The sequence below is a fragment of the Mustela nivalis genome (assembly GCF_964662115.1).
Source record: "Mustela nivalis genome assembly, chromosome: 2".
Classification (NCBI taxonomy): Eukaryota; Metazoa; Chordata; class Mammalia; order Carnivora; family Mustelidae; genus Mustela; species Mustela nivalis.
The window spans coordinates 161819630-161839119 of NC_139021.1; the positions used below are offsets into that span (position 1 = coordinate 161819630).

General features: G+C 37.2%; 1 protein-coding gene across 11 annotated transcripts in view; it reads right to left on the reverse strand.

Moving 5' to 3' along the window:
- Positions 1–19490, reverse strand: part of NT5C2 (5'-nucleotidase, cytosolic II) — a 140704-nt gene that overhangs the window by 60562 nt on the left and 60652 nt on the right. For 5 of the 11 annotated variants that reach the window (XM_082722470.1, XM_082722471.1, XM_082722463.1 and 2 more), the window contains exon 2: positions 16258–16382. In XM_082722470.1, coding sequence (XP_082578596.1) covers positions 16258–16358 — 101 coding nt within the window. In that variant the 5' untranslated portion in view covers positions 16359–16382. Of the gene's footprint in view, positions 1–11212; positions 11257–12276; positions 12383–16257; positions 16383–19490 lie in introns of those variants that run through there. The other 6 variants (XM_082722476.1, XM_082722474.1, XM_082722468.1 and 3 more) reach the window with 3 other exon arrangements.

The following is a 19490-nucleotide window of genomic DNA, read 5'->3' on the forward strand; positions in this document are numbered from 1 at the left end:
AAAGATGAACATGGCAGTCCTTGATTTTAAGGAGTTTGAAGTCTAATGGAGTAGACCCACTCACAAAGCTTTTATTTTTAAGATTTTATTTATTTATTTATTTGACAGACAAAGATCACAAGTAAGCAGAGAGGCAGACAGAGAGGAGGAAGCAGGCTCCCCACCGAGCAGAGAGCCCGATTCGGGGCTCGATCCCAGGACCCTGGGATCATGACCTGAGCCGAAGGCAGAGGCTTTAACCCACTGAGCCACCCAGCTGCCCTCCGACTCACAAAGCTTAAAAGCAGTGTGGAATTACAGTATTAGAGATATGCACAACAGAGAGATGTATCTATATTCTCTTGGCTGAGTCTTACTGAAGGGCAAAATACCCAAGTTGGGTTTTTTTTGTTTTTAAGATTTTATTTATTTATTTGACAGACAGAGATCACAAGTAGACAGAGAGAGGAGGAAGCAGGCTCCCCGCTGAGCAGAGAGCCCGATGTGGGGCTTGATCCCAGGACCCTAGGATCATGACCTGAGCTGAAAGCAGAGGCTTTAACCCACTGAGCCACCCAGGCGCCCCCCAAGTTGTTTTTTTAAACTGACAAAAAACTGGGTTTTTTTAAACCGAGGGTGCCCGGGTGGCTCAGTCAGTTAAGCATTTGCCTTCACCTTGGGTCATGATCCCAGGGTCCTAGGATGGAGCCTTATGACCATATCCCTGCTCAGCAGGGAGTCTGCTTCTCTCTCTCTCTATGCCCCTCCCCCTGCTCACTTTCTCCCACTGTCTCTCTGATAAATAAATAAATCTTAAAAAGAAGAAGAAGAAGAAATTAAATGGAATAATGCTAACCAAAGGCCCAGGCTCTTCACCAAGGTAAAGGATTAGCAAGTGTTAATCAGGCTAAAGGGAAAAGAGTGAGGGGGAGAACATTTCAACAAAGAGTAACCATGAATGAAAAGCAGCACAGCAGACATTATGACGTATGAAAAAAATCTAGCCTCAGTTCAGAGGTAATGAAATACAGAGTTGAGGAAGGGAACTGGTCAAAATGAAATGAAAAGAAAAGAATCAAATCTTACAGGGCACACGCTCTCAGTCTCTTCTCAAATAAAGAAATAAAATCTTTAAAAATAAATGAATAGGGGCGCCTGGGTGGCTCAGTGGGTTAAGCTGCTGCTTTCGGCTCAGGTCATGATCTCAGGGTCCTGGGATCAAGCCCTGCATCAGGCTCTCTGCTCAGCAGGGAGCCTGCTTCCCCCTCTCTCTCTGCCTGCCTCTCTACTTGTGATCTGTCAAATAAGTAAATAAAAGCTTTTAAAAAAGAAATAAAAATAAATGAGCTAATAAATAAATAAAAACGTATTGAGTCGGGACTACAAAGATGATCGCCAAATTACCAATTGTGCTCACCTATGAGAGAGGAGTGAGGGTGAAACGGAAAGTGAAGGGGAATTTTCACATTTCAGTCTGTACCTCTATACTCCTGAATATTATACAATAAGAATTTATTTGGATGTCATCTAAATATTTTTAAATACCGTTAAAAAATAATTAAGAGGGGCGCCTGGGTGGCTCAGTGGGTTAAGCCTCTGCCTTTGGCCCAGGTCATGATCCCAGGGTCCTGGGATCAAGCCCCACATCGGGCTCTCTGCTCAGGGGGGAGCCTGCTTCCTCCTCTCTCTCTGCCTGCCTCTCTGCCTACTTGTGGTCTTTGTCTGTCAAATAAATAAATAAAATCTTTAAAAAATAAAAATAATAATTAAGAGAGGGGCGTTTGGGTGGCTCAGTCATTAAGCCTCTGCCTTTGGCTCAGGTCATGATCTCAGGGTCCTGGATCAAGCCCTGATCCGGCTCCCTGCTTGGCAGGAAGCCTGCTTCTCCCTCTCCCACTCCCCCTGCTTGTATCCCGTCTCTTGCTGTCACTCTCTCTCTCTCTGTCAAATAAATAAAATCTTTTAAAATAATAATAGTAATTAAGAGATTAAAAATTGGGATTATCGTTTTGAACTGAAATGGTTTAACTTCTGAATGATACATTAACAATAAAAATTCTCTTTTAAAAGGTACTGAAAGGAGGGGGTTGGAAACAGAGCCAGGATATACTTCAGATCTTTTGAATCTTAAACCAAAGTTCTTTAAGATTTAAATGTTTACTATATAACTGGAAACTATAAAAAGTAACACAGCATATTTGATAAAAAGATTCCAAAATGAAACTCTGAAACAAAAAAATTATAAAAACCAAAATTTAAAATGTGATAGATTCAGTTCAGACCCAACTAAAAAGAGAATTAGTGAACTGAAAGGCAGGTCTGAAATACCTTACAGAATGTAACATGGAGAGAAAAAAGGATAGAAAATACAAGAGAAAGAATGAGAGAAGAGAGGACAGTGCTAAAGTCTAACATATGTTTATTAGAGTTCAGAGGGAGAGGATAAGACAATAGAGTAAAGACAATATATGAAAAGATAATGACTGAGAATTTAGAAAACCAATTAAAGACAAGTACAGAATCAAGAACTCAAATGAATCCCAAGCAAGATATATAAAACAAATTAAAGTTTATTAGTCTCTAACTTGAGAAGGAATGTGTATGAGAGTGATACTTTCGATATGTCTTTTGCTTCATTTTAACTTTGAAAGCTCACTACTAGTTTATTTAATAACATATATAATGTGATGAAACAGGATATATTATTATGTAATATTATATATACTAAATTATAATACAATTAAATCAGTAAGAATGGAAAGAAAAAAAAAACAATTACAAAGCAAACTAACAAATGAACCTAATTATACTGCATACAACAACTCTAACCACACTGTACAGAAAAACAGCAAGAAATAATCCAAATAACTAAAAACAAACAGACAAACCACTTGATTATATACTGTTAGTGATGGGCAAGGTAAGTAAGGAAGAAGTAGTACTGCAAAAAAAATCCTGTTTTGTTATGGTATGAGCAAAGCAATTATGAAACTACTGTAGATGTATTATTAGATTGAGCAAAGGAGTAAATATGTTGATGTCGTGAAGAGCCAGGGTTCTTGCTGAAGAACAACAGGTAATTTCATGGAATTAAAGTAAACAAGAAAGAGGGCGCCTGGGTGGCTCAGTGGGTTAAGCCGCTGCCTTCGGCTCAGGTCATGATCTCAGGGTCCTGGGATCGAGTCCCGCATCGGGCTCTCTGCTCAGCGGGGAGCCTGCTTCCTTCTCTCTCTCTCTCTCTGCCTGCCTCTCAGTGTACTTGTAATTTCTCTCTGTCAAATAAATAAATAAAATCTTTAAAAAAAAAAAAAAAAGTAAACAAGAAAGAATCTTGGGATAAACTGAAATTAGAAGCAATAGCATGAACTTATGATTCCAAAAATATGTGTAAGAACATGTACTCAGTAAAAATAACTGACAAAGATAAACATATCTCTATGGGGATGCCTGGGTGGCTCAGTTAGTTAAGAGTCTGCCTTCAGCTCAGGTCATGATCCCAGTGTCCTGGGACCAAGTACATCCTGCGATTCTTTGCTCAGCAGGGAGCCTACTCCTCCCTCTGCCTGCCATTCCCCCTGCTTGGGCTCTCTCTCTCTCTCTCTGGAAATAAAATCTTATGTGTGGGGTGGGGACATCTCTATAATACCCCACCCAAAATAAGCAGAACATACTTTCTTGTCAAGTACATACAGAAGATTATACAAGACAGACCACATGTTAGCCCATAAACCAAAACTCAATAAATTTAAGAGGACTGAACCATACAAAATATGTTCTCCAAACTATAATAGAATTAGGTACAAATCAATAGCAAAAAGCATCTGGGACATTCACAAATAGGTGGAAATTCAACAACACATTTCTAAATAACCAATGGATCAAAAAGAAATCACAAGAGGAAATAGAAAATACATAGAGACCACTCAAAACAAAAACAAAGCCTATCAAAATTTAGGGGATATAGCAAAAGCTTACTGATAGCTAAATTTATAGCTTTAAAATGCATTTATTAAAAAAGAAGAGAGGCACCTGGGTGGCTCAGTCAGTTAAACAGCCAGCTCTTGATTTTAGTTCAAATCCTGATCTCAAAGTCCTGGGACTGAGCCCCACATCAGGCTCTGAGCTTAATGAGGAGTCTACTTGAAGATTCTCTCCCTCCCTTTGCCGACCGCCCTGCTCAAAGATGCTCTCTAGGGCACCTGGGTGGCTCAGTGGGTTAAGCCGCTGCCTTTGGCTCAGGTCATGATCTCAGGGTCCTGGGATCGAGTCCCACATCGGGCTCTCTACTCAGCAGGGAGCCTGCTTCCTCCTCTCTCTCTCTGCCTACTTGTGATCTCTCTCTCTGTCGAATAAATAAATAAAATCTTTTAAAAAATAAAAAAAATTTAAAAAAAAAAAGATGCTCTCTAAAATAAATAATAAATCTTAAAAAAAAAAAAAAAAGGAGGGGTGCGCCTGGGTGGCTCAGTGGGTTAAAGCCTCTGCCTTCAGCTCCGGTCGTGATTCTGGGATCGAGCCCCACATAGGCTCTCTGCTCAGCAGGGAGCCTGCTTCCTCCTCTCTCTCTGCCTCCATCTCTGCCTACTTGCAATCTCTGTCAAACAAATAAATAAATAAAAATCTTTATTAAAAAAAAAAAAGAAGAAGAAGAAGAAGAAGAAACATCTCAAAGCAATGACCTAACCTTAATCCTTCAGAAATTAGGAAAGAGCAAATTAAACTCAAAATGAGCAGAAGGAAGTAAACAATAAAGATCAGAGCAGAAATAAATAAAACAAAAACACTGGCAAAAAAACATCAGTGAAACAAAGGTTGCTTTCAACAATTTAACAATATTTGGCTACTATAATGAAGAAAAAAAAGACTCAAATTACTAAAATCAGAAATGAAAACAGAGACATTACTACTGACCTTAAAGAAATAAAAACAAATATAAGGATACGCCAACAAAATAGATAACAAATAAAATGGACAACTATCTAGAAACACACAAACTAGTCATACTGACTCGAAAAGAAAAAGAAAATCTGAACAGACCAATAATTAAGTAAAAAGATTGTCAGTAGTAAAAAAATCTTCCAACAAATATGAAAACTGATAGCTTCACTGGTGAACTCTATCAAATGTTTAAAATAACACCAATCCTTATCAAACTCTTCCCAAAAATGGAAGAAGAGGGAGCACTTCCCACATCATTCTATGAAGCCAGTATTACATCTTTTTTTTTTTTTTTTAAGTAGGCTCCATGCCCAGCCTGGAACCCAACAAGGGCCTCAAACTCAGAACCCTGAGATCAAGATCTGAGCTGAGACCACGAGTCTGATGCTCAACCAACTGAGCCACCCAGGTACCCCAAGACAGTATTACATCTTGATACCAAAGCCAGATAGAACATTACAAGAAAATACAGAACAATATCCTTTTTGCAGATACAAAAAATCCTCAACAAAATACTAGCAAACCAAATCCAATGAAGTACAAAACTACATGATCATTCCAATAGACACAAAAGGACATGTGACAAAATCCAATACCCTTTCAGGATAAAGACAGTCAAGAGACTAGGAATAGAAAGAAATCTCAAATTAACAATAAAAAGGAATTTCCACAACCTGATAAAGGACAGCTATGAAAAACCTTCAGTTAACATCATACTTAATGATGAAAGACTGGAAGATTTCTTCCCAAGATGAGGCAAAAGAGAAAGATATCTATGACCCAGCAATTGCACTACTGGGTATTTACCCCAAAGATACAAATGTAGTGATCTAAAGGGGCACCTGTACCCCAATGTGTATAGCAGCAAGGTCCACAATAGCCAAACTATGGAAAGAGCCTAGATGTCCACAGACAGATGAATGGATATAGAAGATGTGGTAAATATATACAATGGAATATTATTACACAGCCATCAGGAAACTGAAATCTTGCCATGTGCAACAACTTGGATGGAACTAGAGGGTATTATGCCAAGCAAAGTAAGTCAGTGAGAGAAAGACAACTATCATTTTCTCACTCACCTGTGAAATTTAAGAAACAAGCAGAGGATTATAGGGAAAAAAGGAAAAAATGAAACAAGATGAAACCAGAGAGGGAGACAAACCACAAGAGACTCTTAATCTTAGGAAACAAACAGAAGGCTGCTGGAAGGGGGGATGGGGGGATGGGATAACTGGGTGATGCACACTAGGGAGAGTATGTGTTGTAACGAGCATTGGGTATTCTATAAGACTGATGAATCACACACCTGTATCCCTGAAACAAATAATACATTATGTTAACTGAACTTAAATTTTTACAAAATAAAATAAAATATGCAAAATCCTAAAAAAAAAAAAAGGAAAGAAAAGAAAAGAAAAGGATGTCTACTCTATTATTAATAGTTTTATTCAGCACTGTACTGGACAGTCTATCCAAAATTAGGCAAGAAAAAAGGCCTTCAAACTGGTAAAGAAGTAAAGCTATCCTTATCTGCAAGTGACATGATCTTATCTGTAGTATCACTAAAGAATTCAAAAAAACTATTAGAGCAATAAACCAAGTTGAAGAATACAAAATCCATATATAAAAACTAGTTATACTCCCATAAAGTAGCAAAGAATAACCCAAAAATGACATTAAAAAAAACAATTCCATTTACTATAGCACCTGAAATCATATAATACTTAGTGATAAATGTAACAACAAATAGAAGACTTCCACACTGAAATCTACAAAATATTGTTTAAAGTGATTAAAGAAGATCTAAATAAATGGAAAGATAGCCCATATTCATCAATCAGAAGACTTAATACTGTTGAGATGGCAATACTCCCCAAACTGATATACAGATTCAATATAATCCCCATCAAAATCCCAGCTAGCTTTTTTTATAGAAATTGACAAAATAATCCTAAAATTCTTATGTACATAGGTGGGCCACAGAACAGCCAAAACAATCTTGAAAAAGAAACACAGAACTGAAGGACTCACATGATCATTTCAAAACTTAACACAAAGCCACAACAATAAAGACTATAGTACTGACCTGAGGATAGACAAATAGATCAATGGAATACAAGTGGGAACAGAAATAAACATACACATCTATGACCAACTGATTTTTGACAAGGGTATTGAGATCATTTAAAGTGGAAAGAATAGTCTTTTCAATAAATAGTGCCAGAATAGCTGGATATTAACATGCAAAAGAATGATTTTGGACCCCCATCTTGTACCCAAAAAAACTGGTCAAAAACCTAAATATAAAACATAAAACTATAAAACTCTCGGGGCATCTGGGTGGTCTTTGGCTCAGGTCATGATCTCAGGGTCCGGGGATCAAGCCCTACATCAGACTTCTTGCTCGGCGGGGAGCCTGCTTCTCCCCTGCCTGCCACTCCTCCTGTGTGTGCTTGTTCTCTCTCTATGCCAAAAAAATAAATTAAATCTTTCAAAAAAAATACTATAAAACTCTCATAAGAAAACGTAAGTGTAAATCTTTGTGACCTAAGATTAAGCAATGGTTCTTAAATATAACATTAAAAGCACAAGCAACAAAAGAAAATATAAACTGGACTTCATCAATATTAAAAAAAATTTGTGCTTCAAATGACTCTACCAGGGAAGTGAAAAGACAATCCACAGAAGGAGAAAATATTTTAAAATCATGTAGCAGACATAGGTTTGGTATCTAGAATTCATAAAGAACATATAAAACCCAGGCACCTGGGTGGCTCAGTGGGTTAAGCCACTGCCTTCGGCTCAGGTCATGATCTCAGGGTCCTGGGATCAAGTCCCACATCGGGCTCCCTGCTCCATGGGGAGCCTGCTTCCCTTCCTCTCTCTTTGCCTGCCTCTCTGCCTACTTGTGATCTCTCTCTGTCAAATGAATGAATAAAATCTTAGAGAAGAAAGAAAGAAAGAAAGAAAGAAAGAAAGAAAGAAAGGAAGGAAGGAAGAAAGAAAGAAGGAAAAAGAAAGAACATATAAAACTCAGAAATTTAAAAAAAAACTAAGAAATGAACAAAAGATCTGAATAGACATTTCTCAAAAGAAGATATGCAGATGATAAAAACACTAAAAAATGCTCAACAACATTAATCATAAGAAAAATGGAAATCAGAATCACAATGAGAGGACGCCTGGGTGGCTCAGTTGGTTAAGTGGCTGCCTTCGGCTCAGGTCGTGATCCCTGGCATTGGGCTCCCTGCTCAGTGGAAAGCCTGCTTCTCCATCTCCCTCTGCCTGTTGCTGTCTACTGTGCTCTCTTCTCTGTCAAATAATAAATAAAATCTTTAAAAAAAAATCACAATGAGCTACCACTTCTCACACATGCTAGGACAGCTCTAAAAAATAGCAAATAACAAATGTCACTGTGAGGATGTGGAGAAATTAGAATGCTCATCAACTGCTGGAAGGAATGTAAAATGAAGCACCTACATTGGAAAACAGTTTGACAATCCTTCAAAATAAGTTAAAGTTACCACATGATCCATCAGATCCCGCTGCTAGATAATACAGCCTAAAAACTGAAATTATGTCCATGCAGAACTTGTACACAATGGTCACAGTAGCATTATTCATAACAGACAAAAAATGGAAACAATCCAAATATTAAGCAACAGATGAATAAACAAAATGTGGTATATGCATACAATAGAGTATTACACAGCCATTAAAAAAATTAAGTACTGAATCATGCAGCACATGGATGAATCTCGAAGACTTTAAGTGAACAAGCCAGATACGAAAGTGACCATATATGATTCCACTTATATGAAGCATACAGAACAGTCAATTCCAGACAGAAAGTAGATTAGTGGTTGCCAAGGGCTAAGGGAGGAGGAAATGAAGAGTTATTTCCAGCAGGTAAGGGATTCTTTTTTTTTTTTTTTAAAGATTTTATTTATTTATTTGAGAGAGAGCATGAGTGAGGAGAAGGTCAGAGGGAGAAGCAGACTCCCCATGGAGCTGGGAGCCTGATGCGGGACTCGATCCCGAGACTCCCAGATCATGACCTGAGCCGAAGGCAGTCATCTAACCAACTTAGCCACCCAGGCGTCCCCCCTTTTTTTGGGGGGGAATTGATTGATGTTCTGGAATTAGTGGTGATGATCGCACATTCTTGTGAATATACCAAAACCAATAACTTGTATACTTTACAAGTGTAAAAATTATGGTATGTAAATTTTAGCTCAATAAAAAAAAAAAAACTACATTTTTAAAGTAAAGAACATCTGTTCATCAAAAGATTATTGAGAATAAAAGCCAAGACAAAAACTGGGACAATCACAAATATCTCATGTCAAAAAAGTATGTACAAAAAACTCATATACAAATGCTCACAGCAGCATTATTCATTAAAGTAAAAAAACAGAAACAACCCAAATGTCCACTAAGAAAACAAAATGTGATACATCTGTAAAATGGGTGTGGGACTCAATCCCAGGACTCTGGGATCATGACCCAAGCAGAAGGCAGACGTTTAACCTACTGAGCCACCTAGGTGTCCCAAGACTGGCTTCTTAGAATCAGCATTATGTCCTTGAGAATCATCCAAGTTGCTGTGTCATCAACAGTCTCTTCCTTTTCCCTCAGTTATATTTCACTACAGATATACTGCATTTTATTTATATATTCACCTGCTAAAGAATATTTGATTGTTTCTAGTTTGGGGTAGTTATAAATAGAGATACTATAAACATTATTCACATAGTTTTTTGTGTGTGAACATAAGTTTTCATTTGTCTAGGCCAAACATCTAGGAGTAAGATTTCTGGGTCATATGTGTCTCTGACTTCAAAATAAACTACCAAACTGTTTTGCAGAATAGCTATACTATTTTGTCCTTCTACCAGCAATGTATCAGAGTTGCTCCATATCCTTGGTAATATCAAGTACTGTTTTATTTTAACCGCTGTAATAGGCATATACACTGTAGCTTTAATGCATTTCTCTAATGGCTACTGATATTATTACACATGTGTTTTTACACCATCCACATATCTCTATAGGGAAGAATCAGTCTTCTGCCCATTTCCTCACTGGGTTGAATTTAAACTCCTTTATACATTCTGGATACAAGTCTTTTATCATTTATCATTTTATAATTTACAAATATTTTCTCAGTCTGTAGCAGCCTTATACTTAATAGCTAAAATCTGAAAAAAAAAAGCCTAAAGGTTCATAAACAGAAAATGGATGAATAAATTTTGGTATGCTGGTACCATGAAATGCCACATAGTAATAAAAAAGAACAAATTACTGATACACACAAAAATATGGATGAATCTACCTCTCAGACATTACTTTGAATAAAAGAAGCTATACACAAGAGTCTTTGAAGGTGAAATATGCTATCTAAATTTGAGTAATATTTCCTCAAATATAGTTTCATATCACAGGATTTCATTAAATCAAAGATCTGCTATCTCTTTCTTTCTCTCTCCCTTGTCACTACTACCCCTTTTCTATTTTACTTTAAGGCAGGTATTTGGAAGGAGCATATAGGGAATGGTGGCAGAGAAACAAACTAAGAATTTAGGATCCAGTATCTTCTTCTGATCAATAAGGTTTAGAGAATTTGTATTCCATAAAGTAATATCACCTTGAATTACAAAAAGCACTTATATTTAGAAGATGCAAGGAATACCTATGATGTTAAAAAAAAAAAAGTTGTGTGACTGAATTTATCTTTTTATATTAAATAATTACAGATGCATATGCAGTAATAAGAAATAATACAGAAAGATTCCCCCTTACTGTTTATCTAGTTTCCCCCAATGAAAATATCCTGCATAAATATAGTACAGTATCACAACCAGGAACGGACATTGACCTAGTTCACCAACTTTATTCAGATTTCACCAATTTTACATGCAGTCATGTGTGTATAGCCTTCATGTAATTATGACTAGACTCAAGAAAAAACAGTTTCAATCACAAGGATTCCTTGTGCCATTATTCTACAGCTACGCCCACCATCCTCCACCCACCCCAACCCCTAAACCCTTGCCACCATTACTCTGCTCTCAAACTCCAGAATGTTCTCATTTCAATAATGTTACAGAGACGGAATCATATACTAGGTAACCTTTTGAGACTGGCCTTATTAACTAAGCATAATTTTCTTGGTATAGCAAAGTTGTATGTATCGAGAGTTCAATCCTTTTTATTGTTGAATAGTATTCTATAAATCTAATGTTTTAAGCAAAACAAATAGGCTAAAAAACAAAAAAAAAAAACAACTTACCAGCCCCTGAATCTTCATTTGTCACTCCTTAGGAACATGAAATACTAATCAAAACATTAGAATGAAATAATAGCAAAAGAAGTTTAACACAGTTCCGATAACTCTACCTCACTCTTATTTTGACAAGATATATGCCATCTACACATTATTTAAGGAACATAGGTCCTTGACATTCCCAAGGGCCTGTATTTTCCATGTGATTTTGAATTCGTAAGATGGCTACTAAAATCTTAACTTAGCCATCTGAATGTGAGAATCCAAGTTAATTCAACTTAATCAATGATACAACTAAAAAGCTGAATGACATTCATGTGATATCCATAGTGGTTAAGTGACAAAGAAATTAAAATTTATCAAGCTGGCAGTCTCTCTCTGTATAAAACCTCATACCTGTTTTTTTACTTGAAGTTAAAAAAAAAATCATAACCACTTCTAATTCTATCAGTGTGCCAAGCTACAGGTACTATAAAATGATTTTATATATGTACAAATTCCTTTTTATTCTTTAAACATATATAATAATTTAAAGCTTTGATTGAAGAAGAAACTATTTTCAACAAGTTTAAATAATTACTGGTATGGCTTTGGAAGTGTAAATTTCAATTAAAATTTTGGGGGGCATAAATATACATAAAGAAATTCAAAGAAAAAGTGATTGCAATGTATTTTAAAATAAGGCAAAAGACTGACTAACCAAAAATTCACATGCTCAACTGCTTACCAAATTACAGTTCAATGTGATAAAACCACTGCTGAATTCATAAGCTGTCTTCATAATTCACTTACAGAATTTCTTCCATACTATAATTACAGAAATCTTCTATACTATAATCATCAAAATTTTATTTTTTTTAAAGGTTTTATTTATTTATTTGGCAGAGATCACAAAGAGGCAGAGAGGCAGGCATAGAGAGAGGGAGAAGCAGGCTCCCCGCTGAAAGCCCAATGTGGGGCTCAATCCCAGGACCCCAGGATCACGACCTGAGCCGAAGGCAGAGGCTTTAACCCACTGAGCCACCCAGGCACCTCTAATCATCAAAATTTTAAAAGAAAAAAACAAATACCTGATTTCAGCATCTTGAGCACAAACATGGAGAGCAGATGAAAAATCTAATTGCTCCATTGTTGGATATAGTAGATACAAATTCTTATCTATTTTGATCCTTTCTCAGATTCTAGGTGTTAAACAAGAGACTATTTAAGAGGTAATTATCTAACTTGCCTCCTTCAAGCCACTGTAACATCTGAGCAGCTCAGCCTATCTTCTGACCACACAGTAAAACTATTCCAAAGGGTTTGGCCTGATGATTATCCTCAGCCTAGAAGACTCAACAACCATTATAAGGAAATGGAAGAAGATCAACAGGCATACCTTCTGGAGACCAGTTTCTTAATAATGACTCATGACCATCATTTTTAAAAGACTAACATTAGCAAGAAAAAAGCTGGAAGTTAGATGTTTATTTACTTAACTAAAAATATTTAGCTTCTTCTAAAAAGGAAATTCTAAAGCATCACATACAAGGTAGTTTATGATAAATGATCATCATAGGCTGCCTAATTTACCCAATGTTTAATTACCCACTCCAGTAAATGCCTTTAATAAAAAAACCCCAGAAACAGAATATTCTACAAACTGACTTAACTGAAAAACTAAGATAAATGCCTTTTAAATGGCTTCTATTAAAATTTTTTAATTAACAAAAGCAAATACTTGCAAGAATTCAAGAACCCAAATTTTACATTAAAAGGAAATTCTGCAATACACTATGACATGAATGAACCTTGAGAACATTATGCTAACAGATACAAGTTTGTCACAAAAAGAAAAATACTGTATAATTGCACTTCTATGAAGTTCTTAGAGTAGCCAAAATTATAAAGTCACAGTATAATGGTGGTTGGTTGTCAGGAGCTGGGGAAGAGAGAACAGGGACTTACTCTTTAACAAATACAGTTATCAACTGTACAAAATGAAGTTATAGGGATGGATACCAGTGATGGCTGCACAACAGTATGAATATACTTAATACAGAAGTGTACACTTAAAAACAGTTAAGATAGCAATTCTATGTTATATATACTTTACCACAATAAGAAAAAAGAAAAAAAGTTTCAAATGATCTAAAAATTTAAACCTTGGAGGTGTTTTTCCCACCGTTTCTATGATTTCAGAGTGTACTCTACTATATAAAGAATGTAGGGTGCAGAGCCAGTCTAAAATCTTCCAGGAAATATCATTCTAAATGAGTCAGAAGGACTCCGGTTATGACATATTAAATGCAACTAGGATACCTGATGTGTACTAGATGACCTCTCCTCATTGCATAATTCTAGCCCTTGTTTCCATTGATAAATATGTTACATCATAGCCAAATGTATGTAGCATAAAGACAAATAACTGAATGAGTATAATATACCAAATATTTTCTCCTTCCTCTAGCTCAGAAACAAATGAGTAATTGTAAGTTGCTGTAGATTCCTAAAGTTCCCATGCAACTTTTTAGCACTACCAGTACACCAGCATTTCTACTTATCCCTTGCTTTCCCAGCATGGGAAGCAGAAGTATTTAATAGGGCCCAGGTCTTTCTATCTTATTAACTTATGGGAAGTGTAAGCCTCTAATTTCTGTCCAAGAACAAGTGACTTCTAAATGCAGTACCTACTTCCACAAATCTTAGCTACTTAAGATTAGGCAGAAATAGGGACGCCTGGGTGGCTCAGTTGGTTTAAGCAGCTGCCTTCGGCTCAGGTCATGATCCCAGCGTCCTGGGATTGAGTCCCACACGGGGCTCCTTGCTCAGCGGGGAGCCTGCTTCTCCCTCTGCCTCTGCCTGCCATTCTGTCTGCCTGTGCTCGCTCTCCCCCCCCCTCTGATAAATAATAAAAAATCTTTAAAAAAAAAAAAAAAAAGATTAGGCAGAAATAGCCATTTAATTCAAACTGTTAGAAGTGACAAATAAGGGGCACCTGGGTGGCTCAGTCAGTTAAGCATCTGCCTTAGATGCTCATCCCCTGACGAATCTGCTTCCTCCTCTGTCCCTGTTCCTTCCCTGTCCCTGCTTCACCCCCACAGCTCGCTCTCTCTCTCTCTCTAAAAAGTAAATAAACTTTTTAAAAAAAATTTATATTGTGTCTACTGGCTACTTAATTAGATTGAATGTGGGTAATACTGGGTATTAGCAATATTTTCTTGTATTAACATTTTCTTTAACATTTTTTTAACTTTAACATTTTCTCTGAATCATTTTTAAAGTTTAAAATATGGGCATTTTAACATTAATATTTTTAAAAATGACAAATAGGGGTGCCTGGTGGCTTAGCTGGTTAAGCAACTGCCTTTGGCTCAGGTCATGATCCTGCAGTCCCGAATACAGCTCCCTGCTCATCAGGGAGTCTGTTTCTCCTTCTGATCCTCCCCTCTCTTGTGCTCTCTAAATAAATAAAATCCTTAAAAAAAAAAAAAAGTGACAAATAAATTTAAAATATTTACATTTTAAGCTTTTTAAAGATTTATTTATTTGAGAGACTGAGCGTGAGCAGGGGAAGGAGCAGGAGAGAATCCTCAAGCAGACCTGAGCATGGAGCCTGAAGTGGTGCTTGATCTCACCATCAATGAGATCATGACCTGAGCCAAAACCAAGAGTCATGTTTTAACTAATTGAGCCACATTTTTTTTTTAAAGATTTTATTTATTTATTTGACAGAGAGAATGAAAGCAAGAGCAGGAACACAAGCAGGGGAAATGGGAGAGGGAAAGCAGGCTTTCCACTGAGCAGGAAGCCTGATGTGGGGCTCGATCCCAGGATGCTGGGATCATGACCTGAACTGAAGGCAGATGCCTGACCATCTGAGCCACCCAGGCACCCATGACTGAGTCACATTTTAAAATTTTTTTTGGTGGACAGCAAAGCAAGGTTTTGAGCAATAGTAAAATTACAGAATAATGGCCATAAAGCTCCCAAAGAGGGAGGGGACCCAAGAGGGTTGCCCACATTTTAAACTTTAAAAATGATTCAGAGAAAATGTTGAAGTCTTAATACAAGAAAATATTGCTAATACCTAGTATTACACATATTCAATCTAATTAAGTAGCCAGCAGACACAATTTTAAAAATCTATTTACGAACTATAATCGAGGGGCTCCTGGGTCACTCGGTTAATCGTCTACCTTTGGCTCAGGACATGATCCCAGGGTTCTGGGATCAAGCCCCGTGTCAGGCTCCCTGCTCAGTGGGGAGTCTGCTTCTCCCTCTCCCTCTGTAACTCCCCCTGCTTATGCTCTCTCTCTCCATCAAATAAATAAAATCTTTAAAAAACAAACAAACAAAACACTATTATCAGTTTGTGGAAAATGTCAAATAAGCTTATTCTTAAAAAAAAAAAAAAAGAATTTCATTCTTACAATTAAGGTACAATTTTTCAGCATCTGAAGACTTTCTTCAGTTAAGGACTTTTTTTTTTTTTTTTTAAGATTTTATTTATTTATTTGGCACAGAGAGGGCTCACAAGTAGGCAGAGAAACAGGCAGAGAGAGAGGAAGAGAAGCAGGCTCCCCAGCCAGCAGAGAGAGTCCGATGCAGGGCTCGATCCCAGGACCCTGGGATCATGACCTGAGCCGAAGGCAGAGGCTTTAACCCACTGAGCCACCCAGGTGCCCCAAGGACTTTTATTAGTAGATGTAAGAAATAAGAAATCTCCTCTTAAAATGCAGCAGTTTGATATACTAGTGGTTAAAAGTCTAGACTCTTGGGGGCACTAACTGACTCAGTTGGAAGAGTAGAGCGTGCAACTCTTTATCTCAGGGTTGTGAGTTCAAGGCCACAGTGAGTGTAGAGATTATTTAAATAAATAAATATCAAAAAAAAAAAAAAGAAAAAAAAAAAGGTCCAGACTCTGGACAGGGTTTGAACCATGAACTAGCTATATGATCATTAAACTGCCTAACTTCTCTACACATTAAAACTTCATCATCTGTAAAATGAAGATAATATGTGCCCACTTTATAGAGATGTTTTGAGGATTAAATAGACAAAATACTTACCGATGATAGGCTTCTCGCCGATACTTTTTCAGGGCATGCTTATCCATGTTAGCAGGCATATCTGCTGCATTCTGTAACCGATCACTCCAGGAGGTTGTCATTTTATTTCAATTGTATGCTGAATTCTAGAAAAGAAAATCAGTAATTTAGTGGCTTAATGTTAGTATCTATTTACTGTTGTGCTGTTTTAATTAGAAAAATTCTAGGGGAACCAGGTGGCTCAGTTGGTTAAGCATCTGACTCTTGATTTCAGCTCAGGTCATGATTTCAGGGTAATGAGCTTGAGTCCCGCATCAGGCTCTGTACTGAGCAAGAAGCCTGCTTAAGATTCTCTTTGTTCTCCCTCAGCACCCACTCCCTCACACTCGCGCACTCTCTCTAAAATATATATATATATATGCAAAAGATCCAAACTGATGTTTCATCAATAAAGATATACAGATGGCAAATAAACACATGAAATGATGCTCAACACCATTTATCATCAGGGAAATGCAAATTACCACCACAACAAGTTTCTACTACATGGGGGTATAGTAGTACTGGTGTACAGTAGTGTGGTATAGTGTAGTACTGGGTGGCCCAGTCAGTTAAGCATCTGCCTTCAACTCAGATCATGATCCCATGGTCCTGGGATCAAGCCCTATATAGGGCTCCCTGCTCAGCAGGGAGTCTGTTTCTTGCTCTGCTTGCTGCCCCCCTTACTTGTGCTCTGTCAAATAAATAAATAAAATCTTAAAGAAGAAAAAAGATTCCACTACATGCCTGTTAGAATATTTAAAATTTTAAAAAGACTGACCATAACAAACTTGGGTGAGGAAACAGAGCAACTAGTACTTTAATACACCACCAGTAAGACTATAAAAATGGTACAAGCACTTTGGAAAAGTTTCCTATCTCTTTAAAAGTTAAACACACATCTACTTATGTCCCAACCCTTCTAAGTAATTATCCAAGAGAAATGAAAGCATGTATCACGTAAAGACTTATACACAAATATTCACAGTAGCTTTGTCTGTAATACCCATAAACTAAAAACAACTCAAATGTCTATATAGGTGAAAGAATAAACTGTAGTATGCTCATACTACTTTGCAATAAAAAGAAATGAACTACTGAAAACATGAATAAATTTCAAAATTATGCTGAGTGAAAGCAGACAAGACATATAATATGATCCTATTTACATAAAATTCTAGAGAGTGCAAACTAATCTACAGTGACAGAAATAAGATCAGTGGTTCCCTAGGGCCAAGCAATAAGGCCAAAGAGAAACCCAGGGAAACATTTGGGAGGGATATGTTCATTGTATTAATTATGGTAACTGTTTCATGAGTGTATATATGTCAAAACTTACTGTATACTCTAAATTTGTGAAGTTTACTGTATATATTTTTAATACATTTTTTAAAAGGATTCTATTTATTTGAGACAGATACGGAGAGAAAGAGCATGAGCAGGGGGAGGAGCAGAGGAAGAGGGAGAAGCAGACTCCCCACTGAGCCAGGAGCCTGAAGTGGAGCCAGATCCCACAAGGACGTTAGGATCATGACCTGGGCCAATGGCAGACACCCAGCCATCTGAGCCATCCAGGTGTCCCTACTGTATGTATTTATACCTCAGTGAAACTTTTTTAAAATTCGCGGTTTGTTTTTTTTTCTTTCCTTAAAAATTAAAGGTTGTAATTACACTAAGAAAGATTTCTCCCAAGTATTTTAATTATTTTACTACTTTCTTCAAATTATTTGTAGCAAAAATTCAAAGCACTCTCGGGTCAATCATGGACTAAACAAAATATATTTTATTTTAAGAATTCAAGTTACTGGGCGCCTGGGTGGCTCAGTGGGTTAAGCCGCTGCCTTCGGCTCAGGTCATGATCTCAGGGTCCTGGGATCGAGCCCCACATCAGGCTCTTTGCTTAGCGGGGAGCCTGCTTCCTCCTCTCTCTCTCTCTCTGCCTGCCTCTCTGTCTACTTGTGATCTCTCTCTGTCAAATAAATAAATAAAATCTTTAAAAAAAAAAAAAAAAAGAATTCAAGTTACACACTCTCAGCAAAGGTAACATCCAACTTCAGGGGTGCCTGGGTGGCTCAGTCTGTTAAGCCTCTGCCTGCAGCTTGGGTCATGATCTCAGCGTCCTGGGATCGAGCCCTACATTGGCCTTCTCTGCTCAGTGGAGAGTCTGCTTCTCCCTCTTCCTCTGCACCTGCTGTGAGTGCACTCTCTCTCAAATAAATAAAATCTTTTAAAAAAAACATAAAACTAGGGTGCCTGGGTGGCTCAGTGGGTTAAGTCGCTGCCTTTCGCTCAGGTCATGGTCTCAGGGTCCTGGGATCGAGTCCCGCATCGGGCTCTCTGCTCAGCAGGGAGCCTGCTTCCTCCTCTCTCTCTCTCTCTGCCTGCCTCTCTGCCTACTTGTGATCTCTCTCTGTCAAATAAATAAATAAAATCTTAAAAAAAAAAACAATAAAACTAAAGTGTAAACATAAAATGATTATCATTAATATGGGATAAAATCTGCCATGATGTCTATACAGTTATGTGAAGGTAAGGGGGTAAGATTGTCTTAAATCATCATCTTCAAACAATTCCTCACATATGACAATTTTACTATGATCTTATCATACATCTTAACATTACATGACAGACTTTTGAACTCTATCCACAGAATCAATCTATCTAATGCTTAACTATTTTTCATAGTAATATTAAAAGTAAAGATGAAGGGGCGCCTGGGTGGCTCAGTGGGTTAAGCCACTGCCTTCGGCTCGGGTCATGATCTCAGGGTCCTGGGATCAAGTCCCACATCGGGCTCTCTGCTCAGCAGGGAGCCTGCTTCCCTCTCTCTCTCTCTGCCTGCCTCTCCATCTACTTGTGATTTCTCTCTGTCAAATAAATAAATAAAATCTTTAAAAAGATAAAAAAAAAAGTAAAGATGAAGATGCTTTATCAACTGGCCAAAAAAAAAAAAAAGAGAGATTTCTATTAAGTAAGATACATTAAGTAAATATACATTTGTCACCTGTTTACAGTGTCAAGCTCGAGTAGTTTCTTTCACTAAGGTACAGCAATGACTAATACCAAATAAAAACCTCAAATTTTAATTCCTTTAAAAAAATATGGTAGTTAGAAATATTCTTTGTTTCAACATAAAATAGACAATCTGAATAGCAACAAGAGAAATGAACTTTCAAGCATTTGAAATACAAGAGTTTCACGCTTTAAAAATATTT